This window comes from Chelmon rostratus, chromosome 3, assembly GCF_017976325.1.
Source record: "Chelmon rostratus isolate fCheRos1 chromosome 3, fCheRos1.pri, whole genome shotgun sequence".
NCBI lineage: Eukaryota > Metazoa > Chordata > Actinopteri > Chaetodontiformes > Chaetodontidae > Chelmon > Chelmon rostratus.
Genome location: NC_055660.1, coordinates 8334103 through 8356500, shown reverse-complemented (window position 1 = coordinate 8356500; position 22398 = coordinate 8334103). Strand labels below are relative to the sequence as shown.

At 44.1% G+C, this 22398-nt stretch overlaps 1 protein-coding gene across 3 annotated transcripts in view; it reads left to right on the top strand.

The window, feature by feature from the left end:
- Window positions 1-22398, top strand: part of slit2 (slit homolog 2 (Drosophila)) — an 86457-nt gene that overhangs the window by 39268 nt on the left and 24791 nt on the right. For all 3 annotated transcript variants that reach the window (XM_041965199.1, XM_041965191.1, XM_041965208.1), the window contains exons 5-11: window positions 15847-15918; window positions 16865-16936; window positions 17861-17932; window positions 18169-18332; window positions 18726-18864; window positions 20034-20105; window positions 20244-20315. In XM_041965199.1, coding sequence (XP_041821133.1) covers window positions 15847-15918; window positions 16865-16936; window positions 17861-17932; window positions 18169-18332; window positions 18726-18864; window positions 20034-20105; window positions 20244-20315 — 663 coding nt within the window. The remainder of the gene's footprint in view (window positions 1-15846; window positions 15919-16864; window positions 16937-17860; window positions 17933-18168; window positions 18333-18725; window positions 18865-20033; window positions 20106-20243; window positions 20316-22398) is intronic.

The window sequence follows — 22398 nt, the reverse complement described above, 5'->3', positions numbered from 1 at the left end:
CCACAGTAGCTCGTCTTCTTTAACTACACACTTGTTTGTGTGTGTCTATGTGTGAGTGTGTGTGTTGGGTTGGTGCGTGTGTGTGGGGGGGTGGGTGGTTGCATGTGTGTGGTGGTATTTTATTGCCCTGCTTAATGTGGAGGACTTAAAGGAAGCATGCGCGTCCTCTTTGGTATTCACTGAGAGACAAGGAGAAGGGCGGAGGAAGGAATGGAGGGAGCAGAAGGAAGAGAATAGATTGGGAAAGGAAATGGTAGGAGAGAGGACCTAAAGAAGGGAACAAGGAGGGAGGAAAGGAAAGGGGGAGGAGAAAGTAAAAGGGAGGAATGAAAGAGGCTAAGTGAGATAGAGGGAAAGGGGGTCTAAGTGACTGCAAAAAGAATCAAGTAAATGACCAGTAGAATGAAGGAAGGAGAAAGAGCGGGTAAGGAAATGTGAGGAGAGGAGGAAGGAAACAGAGAAAGGTGGAAAGAAGGAAAATAGGAAGTAGGAAATGAGTGGGGAGGTAGAAAGGAATAAGAAGAGGAGGAGGGAAAGTGAATAGGTAGGAAAAATGGAACAAAAAGGGAAAGAATGAAAAAAGAGGAGGGAATGGCAGAGGAAAAGAAGCAAAGAGAAGGGAAGGAAGTAAGGAAATGGGAAGGGTGGAAGGAAGAGAAAGGTAAAAGGAAGGAGAAACGTGAGAGGGAAACAAGAAGGGAGGGGATTGACGCATATGACAGGAGAGAAAAAAGTGTAAAATTTGTGTGTGTGCGTGTGCATGTGTGTGTGTGTGCGTGCGTGCGTGCATGTTTTTGCGTGTGTGTGTGTGCATGTGTGTGTGTAGGCAGGGGTGAGAGGTCTATGTCTGTCTTCACCAGGATTAAGCTTCAGCCTTATTACAGCCTCATTACATCAGTCCACTTCTTCCATTACACACACACACATTGAATGCTGTGTGTCGCTGTTGCACATTTACATACACACACACACACACACACACACACACACGCACGTACACACGCACCCACACACATATGCATTTAAAAACAGTCGCTGTCTCAATCAATCTCTTAGAGGTCAGGGCTGGAGTTTGGTATTCTGCTAATGTTAATCAGTTTATGTGTATGCAAGTGTGTTGGTATCTTTGTGTGTGTGTGTGTGTGTGTGTGTGTGTGTGTGTGTGTCACAGCTGCTCAATGCATTACCAACTAATATGACACTCCTGGTGCACCCACAAACACACATACACACACACACTCTGCTAATCTAATTTAGCTAAGAGCGGTAGCCTTCAAAAAGCTGTCCGATGTGTTGGTGTTGTTGCTCACATAGCGCCCCCTACGTCCCCTCCGCTGGAATGTATCCTGTCTAAAGTCACTCATCAAGCTCTGACCTGCACATATTCTCTATATTTGGGACACAAACCTCATCGTGGACATTGTAGAGCGGAGGGTCGGATTTAGACCAGCTGGTGTTGTGCCGCGGTTGGTGGCATCGCTCAGGTCTGAACTGAGCTCTCAGCCTGTTAGCTGAAATGTCTGAACTTGTCCAGTGGAAGTTCAACGTGCTGCACTAAATAAGGCCTCGGCTGGTGTGTGATCAAACACCGTAAAGACGGTGTTGTGTGGTTTCACGGGGGAGCTGCCTTTTTGGATGTGATCAAAAGAAAATAACACAACAATCACACAAACTTATCAGCGTCCTGATTTTCAGTGTTGATTCTTGTGTTTTGTTGAAGTTGAGCAGGGGGCATGGGATACTGCATGGACAACGGTGGCAGCTTAGATGGCAAATACCTTAACATTTGCTTGTGCTGGCAGTCAAAACAGTGGTGGAAGAAGTATCCAGACTTTCACTAAAGTAAAAGTACCATCACTATAACATAACACTCCATTACCACAAGCCCTGCCTTGTACCAAACTCAAAGTACTATGAGCAAATTGTCTCAACAGTAAAAGTATTCAATATGCAGCAGAATGGCTGCTGTCACTGCTGTATGATCATATTTTATGTTATTAGATTTTTATTAGTGATGCATACACATATAAGAAACATGGAGCTAATTTTAAATACTTTACATGCTGACTAGCAATTTAATCTATAAAAAACGGATCATATATGATTAAATAATCAAATGTTTTGTGTATAACTCTGAATTTATGAAGCAGACAGTATCGACAGCTGTCAGATAAATGTAGTGCAGTATTGCAGTATTAATATTTACCTCTGAAATGCAGTACTCATGTAAAGTACATGAAAATTGTTCTTTATTACTCTGCTTGAGTAGATGCACTTAGTGTACATATTTTCCACCACGTCATGTCAACCAGTGGGAAAAAAAGATTTAGATAAATATATTCATGGCTTGAGAGGTCTTTTTATGTAATACATTTTTAACTTTTTGCTTTTGTGGGGTGACATGACAACAAAGGTCTCGGGCTGAGGCCGCTCGATCAAACTGAACCAGGGAAATCCACCGAACAAGTTCAGACTTCAGTGATAAACATTCACAAATTTCTTTTAATGAACATAAAATCACTGCGACTCAATCCCTTTAAATCCAGTCACCAATACTGATACTGTTTTTAATTGATGGCACTTGCGTATGCATGTGTGTGCGTGCACGCGTGTATTTGCAATGTGTGTATGCATGATGCATGTGTGCCGTCTGGCTGGTGTCCAGGAGACTTAATGGCCAACACTGTTTGCTTTCATGGTCCGTCTCTCCAACCCACTGCTCATAGGAATGCAGCACACACACGCACACACTAATTTTGCTCACACATATGGTGTTTAGGCCAACACAAAAAGCCCCAACAACCAATCAAGACAGCGTACAAGTAGTCCAGATTATGCATGACTTCTCATATTCACTGTTGGCCATGTGGAAATGGATCTCGGCTTTTGTTTGGAAGTGTTTGCTCTCTTTTTTTCTCCGCGCCTCTCCTTTGCCTCTCACCCCCTCACTCTTTGTTTTTCTCCGATCATTGTCAGATATTGTATTTATTTTGACACAGCCCAATAAACGTAAATTGTGCTCCGGCATGGCGTCTTTGCCAGTAACTGCCGCATTTTAGCGCCAGAGTTGCAGTGCGTGTTTGCGTGTGTGTGTGTGTGTGCATGCGTCTGTGTGTGTGTGTGTGTGTGTGCTGAGCGGACAGTGGACAGATGGTGCAGGACAGCTGGTCCAGAGTGACAAGTGTGTGCGACCCGAGCCTCTACGGTGGTGAAAGAAAGAAAGACAACATTGACGGAGAGAAACTATTTGAAGAGGAATATTTCAGCTAGCCTGCGATTGCCAGGAGCTGGCAAACAGAGGGGTGGGGGAGGTGAGCTGAGGTGGGTGGGGGGGCTCTGGAGACATCTTGAATAGGTTTGGAGCAAGAGAAAGAGAGAGAGGAGGAGGTGGACTGGTGATAAAAGAAAGCAGAAACTATGCCTTTCTGCCAATTTGTTCTTTATTTATCTGAATGGTGCTTGGATTTCTTTCTGATGGCAACAAATGTTGTTCTGCCATCTTTTTGTCCTCCCCTCCAGCTTCCTCTCCTCCCCCTGACCTCTCTCTCCCCCACCTCTCTCTCTCCGGTCTAAAAGCATTGTGCAGGTGTTGGGTCAGATACTGTAAACTGTCGCGGCCTTGTCGCCCTCCCAGAGCCGAGCGGCTGACTGATGAATCCCTCATTTCCCTAAACAGCCCCCGAGCAGACGATTGACAAGAGGTTCACTCTCACACTGAGTTCAAGTGAGAGGCCTCAGGGGAGGAAACACTTTCTGTCTCCAACATACACACACTGATACACACCCTAATAGAGCCTGACGGGAGAAATGTGATCTGTCTTTGCGACTATTGAACCGACCTCTCTCTCCCTCACCTTGTGTATAAACGGATCCATCCACCTGCGTTCATGTGCATTTTGAATTAGCATATAATATACGGAAATATAAAAAAGAACAAAATGCTAGAGAAGCTTATTAAAACACCTTTGGAATAAGCAAATGACATTGCAGAGCCTGACATCATTTCTTTTGCTTCTCACTGTTAGATGCTTCCACTGACCAATAGATCAAGGCAAAATGAATGAAGGAGGAATACAATATTTACCAGTGTGTATGGACCAAAGCTGGAAAAAAAAAAACTTTTGTTTGTTAAAATGTCTGATTTTTAAGCAAAACTTAATTTCTCTATGACTGTATCGTAAACTGAATTATTTTCTGTTTTGGACTGTTGGACTGAACAAGACATGTGAATTAAAAAATAGAAGTTTGAGCTCTGGGAATTTGTGATGGCCATTTCTATAGAGATAAATCCATAATAGTCATTATTTGCAGCCCTTGTTTTCACCAACACTGTCTCTCCAAAATTACAATTATGTACCACTAATTTACAACAGCAAACATTTTCTGAATAACCCAAATCATGTTTCCTATTAAAATAATGAGAAAATGTTCATTGACTTATCTGCCAAGTCGCAAAACTGATGATATTAAAAGTTTCAGTGAAATATTAATTTACAAGGTATTTCATTTGTTTTCTGACAATATCTGCTTTCACAGTAGCAACAAAAACATGACTTTTTTATGGTCTTGTTTCGGCTGTGAAAACGCTTCAAGGTCAAATGCGAGCCGAGGCGTGAGGGCGATGTGTTTATTTTATTAATATTTAACTCAAACCAACATAAACTTGACAAAAGTGCTTTGGTTCCTTAAACGTGACCACAGGCAGAAGTCTGGATGTGAGCTCCCTCCTTACACTTCCCGTGCCAGACGTGAAGCTCCACACATGAGAAAAAACACCACCAGGGAGCAGTGATTACATGCTTCCCTACAAATTAGTAGTATGTATTTATCTGTCTGTCTGTCAATCACTCCTTCTGTCTGTCTGTGCGTCTTCTTTGTGCATGTATGCATGAAGAGGCCTCACCGACATGTCAGTCCAAACTGCTGGGTAAACATGGGGAAGGAAAGGCAAAACCGCACAAAGTGCTGAATGAAGAGGTGTGTGTGTGTGTTTGTGTCTGGATGTGCGTGTGTGTGTGTGTATTACTCATGTTGTGAGGACATAAATGTGTTTATACAGTCACATTTTAGGGTCTCGCCTTCCTTCTGGGGCAAAATGCAAGTCGCCATAATGTAAATCCTTAAATTTGAGTGATGGAAACAGAACTCTCTCTCTCTCTCTGTGTGTGTGTGTGTGTGTGTGATTGTCTCGGCCTGTCTTGTCATGGTTTGTAAACTGTGAATAATGACACCAGGGTGAGTAAGTCATCGCCACTGCGGTCCTCTGCTGCACACACACACACACACACGCACACACACACACACGCACACACACTTTATGCCTCTTTCCACTGATGCACTACATAACTCCTCATTCCTGTACAAACACACTCTCCCCGACCACAAACCGTCTCATCTGTGGTTCAGCTGTCAATCACACTGCAAATGTTGTTGGAGGGGAAAAAAACTGACCTCTTTATTTCATAGTTGTTAAATTGTTTATGAGCTGTTTAGTTGTTTATTTTGATGGCGTCTCTGGTTTATTTTCCGCATCGAGCCACGCGGAACAGCAGATGGGCTGTTAGCTTTTAATGAATTCGATTTAAAGGCGTGAATCAGACTAATATAAGGCACATACAGGATGACATGTTCGCTCACACTGTCTCTCCGCTCTCTCCCCAAAGTTAAATGTTTTACTTCTAGTCCGCCGCTTCTGGTCGCCTGGCGGCACCGCGTGACAGATGAATAGGAGGAATGAATGATTGATGGATGAAAAGGGTGATGCAATGATTGAGCGATCAGGAGAATAGTGCAGCGATTGATGGATGAAGCGAATTGTTGGGGAGAAAAATAGATGGAAAAGCTAAGTCTGAAAATGACAAAGGATCGTTGGGCGCCAGATTGATACATTATCCTGTAGTGGGGGGGGGGGGTTTGTCAGACGTTGGGATTTTTAAATGGAAAGGAGGCAGACACGAAGGGAGGAGGCTGCTTCAACTTAGTGGGTCATGGAGTTTGTGGCAGATCAGGTCAAAGACGTGGGTGAAAAGCTTTCTGACCTGGCAAGGCATATGCAGACTGAAGCACACACACACACACACACACACACACACAAATAGACCCAGACACGCGTCCATGTGCTGTCACTTTCTATTTATCTATTCTATTTATTATTGTAAGGCAATGTAAGAGGCAAACAGGAAAAGGATATGATGTCACTGACCAAGAGTTTGTGGCAACCAAGTGGTCTGGCATCACATCCAGCGGTGGTCATTTTAGCTGTGGTGTGTGTGTCTGTGTCTACATCTCTTGTGTGTTTTGGACGCTCTTCCAGGCAAAGACTGCAATAAATTTGGTCACAGTGCTGAGCTGGTTTTAAAATTCACACACACACACGCACACACACACACTCACACAGCCTATCTGTCATAGGCAGTGTGTAGGTGTTAGAGCTGGGGTTATTGACTCGTAGAGACGGAGACAGCAGCGAGCAGCAAGTGAACACACTGCTATCGGAATACGATTAATACTGTCTGGCTGATGGATTAGACTCATTACACAGGGAGCAGGGCAAAGGAGGGCGGTGGAGGGTGGAGAGGGTGTGGGAGAGAGGGAGGGAGAAAAAGGGAGAGAGAGAGGAAAGAGGGGAGGAAAAGAAAAGGGGGAAAAGAAGGATTTAAGATGAGAGGTGTGAGGGAGGGAAACGCCCAGAAGGAAGAGAAATGTAAGAAGTATGGACTGGGTGGAATAAACGGAGGGATCCTCTGTGCTTAAAATATCAAAAGAGGATGAGGAAAGAATTGCTTTCCTCTGTGTCTGACTACGCTCTGGGAAGAGGTTAAACCCAAATAGACCACCAGAGGGTGCTCAAAGCGTATGGGTTAGCATGTGGGTATGCGTGAACAGCTAATTTAGTGTATTTGTATTATGTTTAGTCGTCACTATACAGTATCTTTCTTGTTCAAATTTTGCCGATCATCTTTCATTTTCCAAACTTAACAGAACAATATTATTCTTCTTATTTTAACAATTATTAAAATTGTTGCTGATTAATTATCTTTTGAACGACCAATCTATAAAAACCCCTCACAGTTACAAAGGCCCACCAGTGGGCCATAGGCGCATTTCTTGTTGTTTATTGTTCTTTCTGTCTAGTGACACAAACGCTACATTTATACTCATATTGAACACCGTTAGGAAGCTAGCAACCCGAGAAGCCCATAACAGTCTGAGTTGAACAGAAGGGCCTCCTTCTCTTCTTTCATGGGAAGCCTGAGCCAATCACAGGCAATTTTGCAGATGACTGACACTTCGAATAGCCAATGAAATTCAGAACAGGCCACATGCAACTTTAGTGGGTTATTTACAACTCCGCACACCTCAAATCAAGGATTTCAGTGATAATAGGAGTATAACATACAATTTGAAATGATAGATATAGTAAATGGCCTCAATATCAAGATATGGCAAAAATATATCTACCTTAAATATGAATGTAGATGGCCCAAATTGTTCTTTCATGAATAAAAATCTAAATATTTATGTTGATAAATATATAGTACATTTTGTTTTTTTGTTTTTTTGGAGAACGTCTCAATTTACCATTAGAGAAAACATGAAAATGTTCAGTTTCTGTGGTATTGTTGTCAGTTTTTATTGAATCTGGACTAGGGTAGGGTTTCATGCTGTGATCCCATTGTTAACCAGATATGGTCATTTACAAGCTTCTTTTTTTTTTTTGCTAAAAAATTCAGAGTGTTACCTTTCAAAAGAAACCAAAACCATGCACGTACTCCAAATAGTTCAAGAACAGCTATAGATTAACTTTAGGTAAGCCTTGGAATGGTGTTTTAGGCTAATTTTTACTGGACTGGTCGGGAGTTTTTAACCAACTAGTCATTGCAGCTTGAGTGTAGATTGACCTTGAGCTATTAGAGTAGAGATAGATGCTAATTTATTCTGTAATGGTTTATGTTAGCTAAGCTCACTAGCATGACCTCGTGGGCCGATCATTGTAGAGCTCTTGGCCAATGGGCACTTATTTGTCACTGTATGAGATAGGATTTATTCAAGAATGACAAATGCAGCTCATGCAAACCATGCAATTTGCTTAGAAAATATTTCCAAAAGCACAAAGATGTCAGGGAAACTCTTGTAGTCTTATGAATTCCTACTTTAGATACATAATTCCACTCTTCATTTTCCAGTAGTTTTGAAACGCTGTAAGTCTAGGGCTCTGGTTTGGACAACGTTCAATCAAATACAGGTCTTCTGCCAGCTTTTAGCCACACGAATGTGTGTTTACTTGCCATACTCAGTTACTCTCATTCCTTCCCTTGTTTTCTCTTCTCACGATGAAGGGCTGTGCTCCATCATCACTAAAACCTGCTGGAATGACAAAGTTCAGCATGACACTGAGAGGGTTTGCATGTACCTGTAAACTGATAAGCATGGGGGCTACGCAGATCAGTGCATTCATGTGCCTGCCACACTGAGCTGCATGAGAATCAGAATGTTATCACTGACAAAGGGCTCAGTCAGCTGCGGTGCGCTAAGTGGATAAAATGTTTTCCTACAGCTGTGGCATTAGATATTACTCCCCCCTTCCCTTGCAAAAGTATATCCTGACTTTGTCACAGAAAGAGATGAAGAGCAAGGTTTTCCAACATGTAAGCTGGAGGAGCACAGGTGCGCGGTGTGGCCGGCCTTTCTGTTGAGGCAGCGTTAAATCTAAATATCATCATCAGATGTTTGGAGGGAAACCGTGTCCCTGTTCCTAAGTGCTTCTCAGCTCTCCTCCTATGCAATTACTGTATTACTGCAAGCCGCTGTCCATTGCTGCTCTGTGTGTGTGTGTGTGTGTGTGTGTGCAACAGATGTATTCCTCACTTGTCTATAATTACACGTGTAAACATTTCTGATGATGTCATGGTCTCAGACCGCTGACTAATCTGTTCCTGAGCTGGAAAGCGACGTAATCAGTCTGGTTTTGCACATGCATGTACACACACACACATACAGCATACATGACCTTTATTCTTTCAGCTTTGTTATTTCACCAGTTAATCTTGCAATATAGGAGATGTGATAAGAAATATCTACTGAGTACGTTGTTTCCTCAGCAACAGGACGCTCGTTCTACACGTTTGGCGAGCGCCTTGCAGCTGGCTTTGTTAAGAGCTCACTACATAAACGATTGGTAGCTGAATGGAAAGAGCAGGAGCTATTTACGTAGGAAATCAGTAGGCAGAGTGTATCATTTCTACCAAGCAATCATCTTGGCTTCCCTGTCTGTACTCAAAGTATAAAGCAAGAAAAAATAAAACCCCTTAGCAAAGCAGCAAAAATAACACGGCTGCTACCACAAGAGCTTTTGTAAACTGAGCACTGCGTTATGTTGCAACTCACAGGGCCAGCACACACACACACACACACACACACACACACACGACACACACACCTTTTCTGGCAGATTGCCATCCCAGTAGCCAGACAGGCACACTCGCACACACACAGGGGACATCCTCTCTGTCAAGTCAAAATGTCCCCTAGGTGTCCACCCTGGTCCAGTAACCATAGCAACCCTCTTACCTGGCATTTAAAGTATGTGTGCGAGGCGTGATGGCGAATAAGGGAAGCAGACAATGAGATGGGAAGAGGAGGAGAGGGAGGAAGACTGCAGATCTGTCATTCATGAACAAAGTCAATATTAGTTTAGAAGAGAGCGGCTGAAGAGAGGCTGAAAAGATGTGTGTGTGTGTGTGTGTGTGTGTGTGCGTGTGTGTGTGTGTGTGCGAGCACATGTGTATGTGTGTGTGTGTGTGCGTGGGAGGATGTGTGTGATTCTGAATAATATGAGCAAATAGTGGGATTTCTTTTATCGTGCTGTGCACACTCAGTTTTTCGAATTCTGCCACCCAAAATTTCCAAGATACACTTTAAAAGCAAAGATTCACCACCACACACACACTCACCACACACACACATTCCTCCACATTCCCAGGTGCCAGTCCTGGCCCAGTGTGTTCAATAATCCTCTGCATTGTCTTCAGCAAGCCTCCTCTCCTCCCTCTCCTCCCGCTCCTTTTCTCCCCCCCTCATCTCCTCTCCTTTCTTTGGGAGTCTTTCTCTTCCTAATTGCTCACAGAAGTGTGATCTTTGGGGGTCCACTTCATGGCATTGCTCCCTGAATTAGCTGAAGGATCCACACACACACACCCACACACACACACCCACACACACACACTCACACACACTCCCAGAGTCTCATTTTAGTCTTGGTCTTTCTCTGTGACTGTCCCGTCCTAAACGCCCCTCGACCAAAACCAAAACTCCTTCCCTCTCTCTCTACGTATCCGTCTTATCTTCTGCTTTCACGTTTTTCTCCCTCTGTGCATCTTTTCCTCACTTTCTCTTCCTTTTTCTTTTTTGACTCTTTCCAGCTCCGTCTTTGCCCATTCACACATTCTTATACTTAATAGGATTAAGGTCTCCGAAAGGGATTTGAACAAGATGATTAGTTTACTGCTCTGCCAGCCCCGGCCCATACCCTGCCTCACACACACACACACACACACACACACACACAGAAATGTATATAGATCCACAGGAACCCCCAGTTTGCTGGACCTGGGAAGAATCTTGTGGCAGTGGGGTGCGTACAAAAGAAGTTCAGAAACTGTATAACAGTAGGTGAGTGTGCGTGTGTGTGTGTGTGTGTGTGTGTGTGTGTGTGGTGTGTGTGTGTGTGTGAGACAGAGAACGAGAGAGGGAGAGGCGAGGAGGGGAAGGATGAGGGGTGCATGTGTGAGAATTGAGTGCTGCTCTTTCATGCCCAGGTCTTCTTAGACACGCAGGGCGTCAAAAGCTCCTCTCACTCTGAAAAGACCCTTTAGAAAAGCAGCACTAAGCTCTTAACACTGGAGACCTGACTCTGCCACGCACACACACACACACACACACACACACACACATCCTGGGCCACCAGAGGTGAGAAAAGTAGACAAAAAGGAAAGTCAGAAGATGAAGAAAAAGACGACTTCCCCCACAGTTCGGGCTCAATCTGAAAACAGCGGTTAGGTGTGAAAATGATGTGCGTCCATGATGTTCATCAGGAAGTCCACAGTCAAACAGCAAAGTAGTATGAGAACTGCTAAATCTCCTCTTCTTCCTCTTTTGGTCTTCAAGCAACGTAATTGTTTAAGTTGTTCCCATTTACACATTTTTCTGTTTCAGGCGGCTGAACAGCGATAAAAAGTTATTTGATCATAAATGCTTGTTCAGCAAAGCAAACATTCTCCAAAAGCTCTGTGTCTCCCTAAAATGTGAGGTCCATTGTAGTTGTGTAAAGTGATGAATATACACTGTCAGATTTATTCTGGAAAAAGAGAGGGAGTGGTGAAAAAAAGAGTGAAAAGTGAAGAGGGACACAAGATTTTCCGTCTGCACCTGTGAGCAGCTGGTGCAGAGCATGTACTGTATATCATCAGTGTGTGTGTGTTTAAGTCTGTTTTCCCATTTTGCATCATGTCACTTTAATGTCAGTTGTCAGTTTTCACCAACTCTGTGTCTGTTGTGTGTGTGTCTGGTGTGTGTGTGTGCGTGTGTTTCATGATATAGTTCCTGTATGGATTTAATACCTCCGGCCCACTCAAACAAAAACACACACACACACACACTTGCACGCACGCACACACAAACTGGGACTCAGCAGGAGCCTCTTTTAATGAAGGTAACCTCCCGGTTTAGGCACAGGGGCAGAGGTGAGGGGTTAAACCTCGGGGAAGTCCAAAAACAAGACCGGAGAGAGAGAGACAAAAGAGGATGGAAAACGAGAGGTCGACGGGAGAGGAAGCCAGAGAAGGATATCGGGAGAACGAGGGGATAAGTGGTGGGTGGGACATCTACCAAACGATTTAACTAAAGATGAAATTGAATCAGTGCCTTGGTGCCAAACCGAGGAAGAAAATCCACTCCTAAGTCCCAGAGAAGTCAATTTCCTAGTCAGGCCAGAACTTTCTATTCTCTCTCTCTCTCTCTGACTCTCTCTCTCTCCGGTGGTCTGAGTGATGAATAGGATTTAGAGTGGCCTCCTGCACTTCCTTAAGAGCCCCAAAACTAACCCAAACTGCCAATCACATGTGTGTGTGCATGTACTACGCCTGTGTACGTGTGTGTGTTTGTGTGTTTGCATGCGTCCGTGTGCTGTGTCGTAGATCACAGGGACAGAGGGATGTGAGATATCAATTTCCAATCATCTCAGTGCATCAGAAGATAAATGTGTATGTCAAACACACACACACATACTTGTGCGCACACACAAACACTTAGATGCTGCACTTATGCATAACTCCTCCTCTCTCGTGTGCCAATCACACACTTAAAACCTCTACCTTCTCTCTGTGTTTACCAGAGCTGCATTACTATAATTGTGGCAAAGAAGTGAGTTTTAGGTTCCCAAGTGAACATGTTAAGTGTGTGTGTAAACACACTCAGGCCGGGATAGGCTGACCATGTGCTGTCGTTCACAGTGAGGTCTGTGTGCAGCTTAAAACACAGACATGCAAACTGTCAAACTGTCAGCTCCTCACAGATGACACATTAACAAGTTTTTACTTATTTCTACATCTGATAGGCAGATGAAGTGGATGCAGACTAGTGTGTGTGTGTGTGTGTGTGTACGTGTGTGTAGGGTTAAGGAGCACTTTCAGAGAGTTTATTTGGTTTTAGAGTTCCAGTGGTTAAAGGCGCACGGCTGTTTTCAAAAACCCCCCAGTCCTGTAAAAACAGTATCAGGATACACTCTATTTGATTCAGACCAGCCGCTGAGTGTCTGTGTGTGTGTGTGTGTGTGTGTGTGTGTGTGTGTGTGTGTGTGTGTGTCTGTGTCTGTGCATGCATGAGGAGATGAGGAGAAGCACTTGCGTATTTTTGGGTACGTGTGTAAAAGCCTGTTTTTCATCTACCTCTGTTTGTAAAGTCTTATTCCAGGATCATGTTGATTGATCTCGGCATCTGAGAGCATTGAAACATGATGTGAACTTGCTGTCTGTGTGTGTGTGTGTGTGTGTGTGTGTGTCTGTGTGTGCAGTTACAGGTGCACATGTGTTCATGTGAACCAACTGAAATGAAACGAGCTGTTAATCCTTTCCTTTTTCATTTCTGAGGAAGTTCCATTTTACATTTGTTGGTCGCTTGAATTCTCTGCATATAGCCAGCGAACACATTCTGGGGCTGCAGCAAACATTGATTTTGCCCCTCATACGTTCCCAGAAGCGGAGTTGATGTCTTCAGCCTGCTTGTTTTGTCCAACAAACCGTCCAAAATCCAAAGATATCCAATTTAGTGTGATTCAAAACATAGTAAAGCAGCAAATCTTCACGTTTGACTGGCTGGGATTCTTGCTCCTCAAATGACTTTACGTTCTATTGAAGCACTTATCAGAATTACTTTTTAAATGTGATTACATTTGCAGAAATTAACACTGCCCTTTATTAGACAGTGGCACTGACATTATTCAAAAGTTTGGAATCGTCTTCCCCAAAAGCTTCATTCAGTGCAGTCAGGTTGCTGAGAGGACCACTCTAGATTTCTTAATGGTCTTTCAGGCTTTTTGGTTGCAGCAACAACAAAGAAAAACATCTTACGTTGTATGAAGGGTTTGCAAAAACAAAACACTGCATGATGGTTCAACCACACTGACAAAGGAAAGAGACAAAGATACCTCAGAACAGGTTCTTGTCTCTGTGCCGACTGCATAATAATGTCAATAACGAGCTGAACAGGCGTGCTGCTTCAGCAAAGCTATTATTAAAACTTCACAATAGAAATAGGTTAGTCGAGGACTAGCACTGTTGGAATATTAGTTGCACATACTGTGGACTGATAAATCACTGTTTAAACATCTTCAATCTAACCAGAGTCGACTGCAGAGGGCTCAGAGAAAAACAGGCTGCCAAAATATTTAGAGCCTAATTGTGCTCTTGTGGTTAAATATTGATCCAGGGTCACTTACGCTTTTCTGGACTGCAAAGCAAATTCAACATCGAAGGGTATTTGGAGGAAGAAATGGTTGCAGGAGTATTCTCCCCTGGCATGCAACACTGTGGGGACTTTGACTAAATGAATGTTTTAATCATTTAATTCTTCTTCTTCCAAATGTAAATGATATATTTGATGTCTACATGATGCTGTTTTTATCTATTTTTGTTAAAATAGAAATCAATATAACAGCAGATTCCTAACTTTAGAATGGTAGTGTATTAACAGAGCCACAGACTTTGCTTTCTATGGATGAAAAACTACCACAGGTGTAATTCTTGCAGGCTTGATCGCTACTTTGCTTGTCAAGCATTTACCTGCAGATCATGATCAGTGGGTGTAGATGCAGAATGGTGAGGTCCCTCTTATGCAGTTCCACTGCTAACATCTGGTCCTTTAATAAGTTTGTTTACATCGGGTCTTCGTGCCCCTGCTGTCTCAGATGCTAGTCAAAAATGCACACCAGCCCACGCCCCCACCCCAAAGGTTACAAAATCGGACTGGTTTTGTCATTTTAGTCGAACGGTAAGTGTGCACCCATTGAAGGTCTTTTCAAACACCCTGTCTGATAAATTATCATTCCAGATGTTGGTGTAGAAGCAGCAGGTGGTAAACACAGGAGATGGATGCCACCTGCAGCACTGATTATATGATCGCACCCACTGGAATGTGAGGAATGTGGCTGGGCATTAGCTGTTAGCCGATTAGCATGGTGGAGGTCAAGAGCTGGAAGGTCAATGGTGAAAGGTCAAATAGTCTGTCTGGAACTCGGCGGCGGACGACACGCGCGCGCATCCAGACACACACACACACACACACACACATATATTGTCAAGCAGTCTGACATACCATTAAAATAAATGTCCTGTTTCCATGTTGAGATGTTTCTCCGATCATTATTTTTTTAGTACCTGCATTTAACAACCCATAATGCATCTGCATCCTCCAGACGGCTGAATTCATTTTCTTACCTCTCCTTTGCATTACTTTATTTATATTTGCATGCTTGCGAACGTGCTTAACACCTCATTTCATGCAACTCTTTGCGTGCAGATCCTTCAGCGTGTGTGTCTTCCACTAAATCAAATTGCAATACCCACCAGAGATAGCATGTCTCTCACTCAGCTGCAAGCGGTAGATTTAGTTTAATGTGAGACACCTGTTCCTGTGTTTGAGTGTCTTTGTGCGAGAGAAGAGGAACATGAACACTGACTGCGGCAAATTTACTGTGTTTCTTTTTTGTTTTTTCAAGCTGCAGCTTAGTGAAAGTGGCTGAAAATTAAATCTGCGCAAACCCCAGCGCTCATCCTCACACTCACACACACACACACACACACACACACCGCTCACTCCTTAAAAGCAGAGGAAGGAGGGGGATTAGTGGGGGCGAAGGAGAGATGAGTGGGAGAGATTAGAGGAAGAACGGAACACTCTGAAGGAAGAGGAGGTCACTAGCTCCCCCTACAGGTTCCTTAAGCATTTTTAGCCTCTTGCACCTGAGTTGGATGGATGTTCAAAGGCAGACAATTGAATTGCGTCTGGCTCTGGATACGTGGATGCTTGTCAGAGGAAGCGTTTTTCTCTGTCACTGAGAGATGAATAGAGACAGCTGATTGTATTTGGCGAAGGATTGCTCTGTGTGCGAGGAACTCAATTTTGCAGATGATCTGTCTGGCTCTGAAGTTCCCCCCGCTGCATTTTAGTGATTACATCAAGTACTTGTGCTGCAAAGCAAGTGGCTCTCTGACAGCTTGGTTTAACTCTGTGCCACCTTATTTCTCTTTCTCCATTCTTCTCTACATCTCTCCCTTCCTCTCTCTTGTCCAGTGATCTCAGCGAGAACCAGATTCAGGGAGTCCCAAGGAAAGCCTTCAGGGGAGCTGTGGAGATCAAGAACCTGTAAGTGGCACTTTTTTTTTTTTTTGCACTGCTTTCCGTGTATGTGAGTGTGGCGTGCGTGTGCATGCCCATGTGTCACTTGCTTTTCAGCGTGTTAGCAAATGTGCACAACCCCCATGTGCCTGTGCATCAATATTTCATTGTGTTAAATGTCATGCGCCTCCTGCTTGCTGTATTGACCGGCACCGCTGCTCATTAGCAGCTGTATGTGTGTTTGTGTGTGCTACGGATGTCCCGTCATGTGGCATTTCTGTTGTTTTCTCTCTTTGTTTTGTCTTGGTCATTGTAATAATGATTGAAGATAATTGAGGGTCATTTTCGCAGGTAAACTAATTGCTCAGCAGTAATTCTAGATATATGGATTTTTTCAACTATTTTGCTGCATCCTGTGTTTTTCTTTTCCACATCACATCATTTTTTTTTATATAATTCCTTGCAAATATTGTAAAAGGACACGGCAGTGTGTGTGCCCCTGCGTGTGTGTGTGTGTGTGTGCATTAGCATGCGGGTGACAGCGCATGATTTACTGTCCTTATGTCTTAATTAAATTGTTTCTGCAAAGCGGTTCTGAGAAAGGGAGAGAGAGAGGGGGGGAGAGAGAGGGAGAGGAGGTAAAGAGCAGCGCATACAAATTAGACGTCAGATAGAAGAGAGCAGGAAGCAGGAATGGATACAGAGATGAATACATTGAGAAATACATCTCCAAAGAACAATGAGCTCAGGAGACAGAACTAAAGCAAGAGAGAAAGTGAGTGAGTGCGAGGGGAGACAGAGGGAGGTTGTTGATGAGTTGGCCAGGGGCAGTTGATGCATCTTCTTCTGTAGCTGTCTGTCTGGCTCGAATTTCACCTGAAGATATATTGAAAGACACTTTCACATCTTACAACAGCTTCCTTTTGTCTGTCTTTCTTTCTATCTGTGTGTGTGTGTGCGTGTGTGTGTGCAGCCAGTTGGACTACAACCACATCAGCTGTATTGAAGATGGAGCTTTCCGAGCGTTGCGTGACCTGGAAGTGCTGTGAGTACTTGTTTATTCAGTCACCTAACAACAGCAGAGCTTTGGTGAGTGATGAACACTAGCAGCAGGGGGGCATGGAGCGGCTGATACCCTCGTTGACCTTTAAAAGACCGCGTCGCCCGTGCAGCTCCTGAAAAATGACAGTTTCATACATACTCACTATCATCTTCTGATTCATTCAGCTCATTCATCACCAAATCGTTAGTGCTACTGCTCAAACCCCTCGTCTGCCCTAAAGTCAGCCTGAGAAGCTCAGCGACAGATATTCTTTTTTATGTGTTGTGAGGCAAAGCTAGTAAGGATTTTAGATGAGGAGCAAGCATTAAAGTCTAGCTAAAATGATGGATATGTGTATGTAAATATATGCACAAGGAGGAGTTAGAGTGCTGAGCTGAGTTATGAGTCTATAAACTCACCCCAATTTGCGATTTTCCTTGAGAGATGTCATTGAAAGCACCTTTTTGGTGTGTTGGACCTATGCTATGTTCAGATCAATTATAATTTGTTTTATATCATTGAGTTCTTTTGCTGAAATGGTAATTTTGTGGTCATTTCTGCCATGATGTCAGATATTTGATGTGTAACCTGCAGTCTGAGAAAAGCAGGAACACAGAGGGTGGTTTTAATCAAGTGAAACAGCTGATAAGAGAACTGTGGTTAGTTAGTAGAGTCTTTAGGGGGAAGCGGTAAATCTTGTAGTGTCACTTAGTCGTAACTAAATTGAAAGATGGTTTATTTGTCTGGATTTACCTCTCAGCAGAGTTAGAAATGACACTGATTAAATGACACTCAGCGGAGTCCATTTCCATGCCCTACGTTGCTGACTCAGGCGCTTCTCTGTGTCTGTGTTCAACAACCTTGTGACTGCAGAAGAGTCCAATGAATCTATACACCGCTGTGTTTTCCGCTCTTTCCTCTCCTCAGCACCCTCAACAACAACAACATCAGCCGACTGTCTGTGGCCAGTTTCAACCACATGCCGAAGCTCAGGACCTTGTAAGTGGCACCGCCGAGTATTTGCTACACATCCGCCCAGAGGGGAAGCATTCCTCTCATCCCTGCCCGTTTGTACAATTGATTGATCGATCTGTGCTCGCGTCTCTCCCTCCTCCTCCCGCCCTGCTCCTGTCTCCCCCATCCTCAAATCTATTATCCCCCCCCACCACCACCACCACCACTACCACCGACCTGTTCTCGCCACATCCCCTCTTCTCCCTCTTTCCTCCCCCCAGTCGCCTGCACTCCAACAACCTGCAGTGTGACTGCCACGTGGCCTGGCTGTCTGAGTGGCTGCGACAGCGCCCCCGTCTGGGTCTTTACACGCAATGCATGGCCCCGCCGCACTTGAGGGGGCACAACGTGGCCGAGGTGCAGAAGAAGGAGTTTGTCTGCGCAGGTAGGTTGAGCCGACGTGTCTGCTCCGTCGCCTCTTTCGTGACTGACGTCCGCTTGCTGTTTCACAGTGGTGAACCCATCCTTGTCTCGTTTGCTTTCTCTCACTGTCTTTTGTTCATGCTTTTCAAGATGGGGACGAAGGCAAGTATTCATCTTCCGTTGCATGGCTTGGCTTTAACACCACATCAGATTTTCTGCAGAGCAGGAGATTAAAAATAATACTGTAGATAGACAAGGTCACTGTCACATTAAGGGGCAGTATCTCTCTCTCACCTGCACCCTTTGTTGCCTTCACACTTTGATTTTCTGTCAGCTTCAATATCCTTCACCTTTGGGATTTACACCAAGCATAACTATTATCAATGGATAATATTGGCCCTCTGTCTCTGTGTAGGTCACCAGTCGTCATCATCTTCCTCCTGCAGTGTGTTACAGTGCCCAGAGTCCTGCACCTGCAGTAACAACATCGTGGACTGCAGAGGGAAGGGACTGACAGAAATACCCACCAACCTGCCTGAAACCATTACTGAGATGTAAGGCACACATATACACACACACACACCTGCTGTACTCTGAATGCCTAAAGGCTACATGCACGCACAAACTCCCGCATCCGCGCTCAGTGCAGTGATATTTCTCTCGCTCTTTCACCGGGCTTCTCTCCATTTTCCTCCTTTGTCTCCTTCCACCTTTCTGTTTCACTACTTCTCTTTCTCTCTGTGCAGTGGAATAAAACCACACATCTGTGAAATGAGAAAGCCTGGTCATGCAGCTCTTCCCTGCTTAAGAAAATAATGAAGGAGTGAGGGGGGAAGAATTGAAAGATTAATCTGAAGGACAAGACAGATCATATCTCTATCTAAAGGGGCGGCATCAAAAAAAAAGAGGAAAACTTAAGTCAGAAAAATGTGGACTCAAGACATGAGACGCAACTCTTAAGACTTGACTCAGGAGCAAAAACATTGAAATCTCAAGTTCCGTCTTGGTAAAGTCCTTGAAAAAACGAAATAATAGCTCTATGTGCAGGCTTTGCATAGCCAACATCTTGAATATTGAATTATGAGGTCTAACCATCAAAAGGAATTAGTGTCAAAAAAAAAAAAGAAAAAGACATTGAACACAGTTTTGACATGACTTTGAGACTTCACTTGGACCTGACGATGCCGTGCCCCTGTGCGACCAGTCGAACACGCTGGTGCTGAAGAAAAGAAGAGAACAGCAAATGAAAAACAAACTCATTTTAGGGAAATGTTTCACAATGGAATGGTCGGTTTGCAGCTCATGTTCCACCGCCTTTCTTGTCACGGTGACTAAACACGTGAAATATTTAGAGAACGGTTGTTTGGGTCTCTTTTGTTTGCCCCCTCCCGCTCCCTTTCTCTCCCCTGGCCTGGCTCGGTTTGCTCGGGCCTGACTGACGCAGAGTCAGACTGGCGCTTAATGGAACACTGCCCAGACAGTTAAGGGCGTGTTTGCTTGCGTGTTTGTGTGTGCGTCTCACTGTACGCATGTTAAAGAGGGCAAAAGATCAGAGAGACGTGGCAGACTTTGGCAAAGGCCATCAAAGCGCCTTATCTTGAAACGTTCCCCTTAGCCTGAGCCCCCGGGAGTGAGCGGCAGTCAAGGATACAGCAGAGATAGCTCTGTGATAGGGGAATGTTAATGTCGCTCCTCAATGGTCTGTGTGTATGTTTGGTTCCAGACGACTGGAGCAGAACGCCATCAAGGTGATTCCAGCTGGGGCCTTTTCTCCTTATAAGAAGCTGCGCAGGATGTGAGTAGACGAGGAGATACATTCACTCTGCACCCTGTCAACCACCAACAAAAACTCTGTGTTACTGTCCTGTTTGTGTTGTGTTTCACTTTTCATACTGACTCTGCCTCTTGTTTCCTTTGGCCCCGCTCTTCGCAGAGACTTGAGTAACAACCAGATATCAGAGTTAGCCTCGGACGCCTTCCAAGGTCTGCGCTCGCTCAACTCTCTGTGAGTACTGCGTGATGTGTTTGTATCCCAGATGCAGTTTACACAAAACACCAGCATTTAGACCTTTGAATCTCACGAGGAACATATCTCGCATCTCACTGTTCCAAACTCTGTTCAGCCCACCTTAAAAGCTGCTGTTTATCATAACTTGATTTGTGTTTGTGGTTTTAGCCATCACATCCATCTGTTGTGTTAACACTGCGCTCGTCAAGTTAATTCCTGAGACCTGGGAACACAATAACAAGAAGGGCAAGAAACACAAGCTGTCAGACAATCAGACAACCGTTTAGCCAAATTGTCTAAACAACTTTATTTGGAGGAAACAAACAAAGGCGAGCATGAAATGATCCCTCATCATCATCATCATCATCCCTCATTGCACGTTTGCCAGGTTGAACCAGGAAGTCGGTCTGCGTATTGTGAAGGATATATACAGTTTGGGGAATAACTGACTGTTTGCTGAACCCGTCCACAAGCTTGGCAACTGTAACAAGGCACATAAGGCCCATCAAGCTTTGGATTTCTCCACATGCTAAAATTGTGTGCTTGCGACTCCATAGGCTGCACTTAAAGAGTTTTATATCACCTTTCCAAACTCAGGAATACAAGAGCAAAAATTGTGAGAGCTGGATTAAGAAATGTGTCAGCCCACTGCAACATAAACTGCAAACTTCAGCATCCCTGGGTAACTATCTAGCTGTATTTGTAACATAGCATTACTTCCAAGGGCAGGAGTTTGCATATTGCGAGCTAAATGCATGATTATGTTATGCTATGTGAGAAACAACCTCATTCTGAGCTGACAGATCCACTGTGTGGGAGCACAGATAACTCCCTCTCAAGGGTTTAATTAAAAACATACAAAAAAGAAAGACAGCTATTAAGTCAGTTTTTCTCATTTCAACCCTTTCATGAGTTCGGCTGACCTGCAGGTTTGTTTAAAACCTGTTGAACTTCTTATCTTATTATTATGCTTAGAATTATTGGTCAAATCTGACAGACAAATGTACAAAAAATAAAGAAAATCACATTGGTGCTTTGTTCGCAGCATAATTAAAAAAACGTGCGCATTTGTCAAACACCAAACTGTCCAACACGAAGCAAGAATGCGATGCACTCTCGAGAAGACCGGCGGTGCCGCTGGCCTCCTCTTCGGCCTGAATCTCAGGTCGGACCATCTGCTTTGCGTGTGAAGGTTCGGGAAGGAAGATGGAGAGAGGAGCCGGGGAGGGAGCGAGGGATGTCGAGTTATTTCATGAAGGAGTTATATTAAGGTCTCGTCTCTCCAAAGTCAATAATTCATAAATGCTGAATTGCTGAATGGAGGCTTCTGCCACCTCATTACACATTCACCACAGAGAGAATAGGACACACGCGTTCATGCTGACACACCACATACAGTAGGCCCACGACTTTCACATTAAGCTGCACTGCGTGTTCGCTGTGTGTCAGGGTCTGCTTAGAGAGGACGTAAATGAGCCATCGATTGTGTCTGTGCGCGCATCTGTACGTCTGCTCGTGTGTGTGCGTGGCCGTGCGAAACAGTACGTGCTAATGTGTGTGTGTGAGACATAAATGAAGCGTCCACTCCCGTGTGTTTCCCAACCTCAGGCCTCTCAGGGACTCAGCCACTCAGCACAATGAAATGAAAGCCAATCTAAAACACATGTCTTTAGACTGCGTACATACACAGCTCAACTCAGCGTGGAGCGTGAAGATGACTGATAACTCTGTCTGAGTGTGTGTGTGTGTGTGTGTGTGTGTGTGTGGGTGGGTGTGTGTGTGCGTCTGAGGTATTTGTTGGGCTAGGCAGTGGCAGCCTCAGCCTTGACCTGTTTGTGTATGTAATCTGATGTGTTTATAAAAAGCTTTTCTCTGATAACAGAGTGCATTACTCACAGTGTGAACCAGATTTATGGAGGGCTTTTTTTTATTATTGCGACATTTAGATGAAAAGTCTTCATAACTAGTTGCACTAAGTAGCCGTAGTGTTGACACAAAGTCACAGAGGTGGTGTTTTCACTTGTGTTTGACTTGGAAAAAAAGGAAAGAGGGTTGTATTGTTTTGATTAAAGTCTTATCG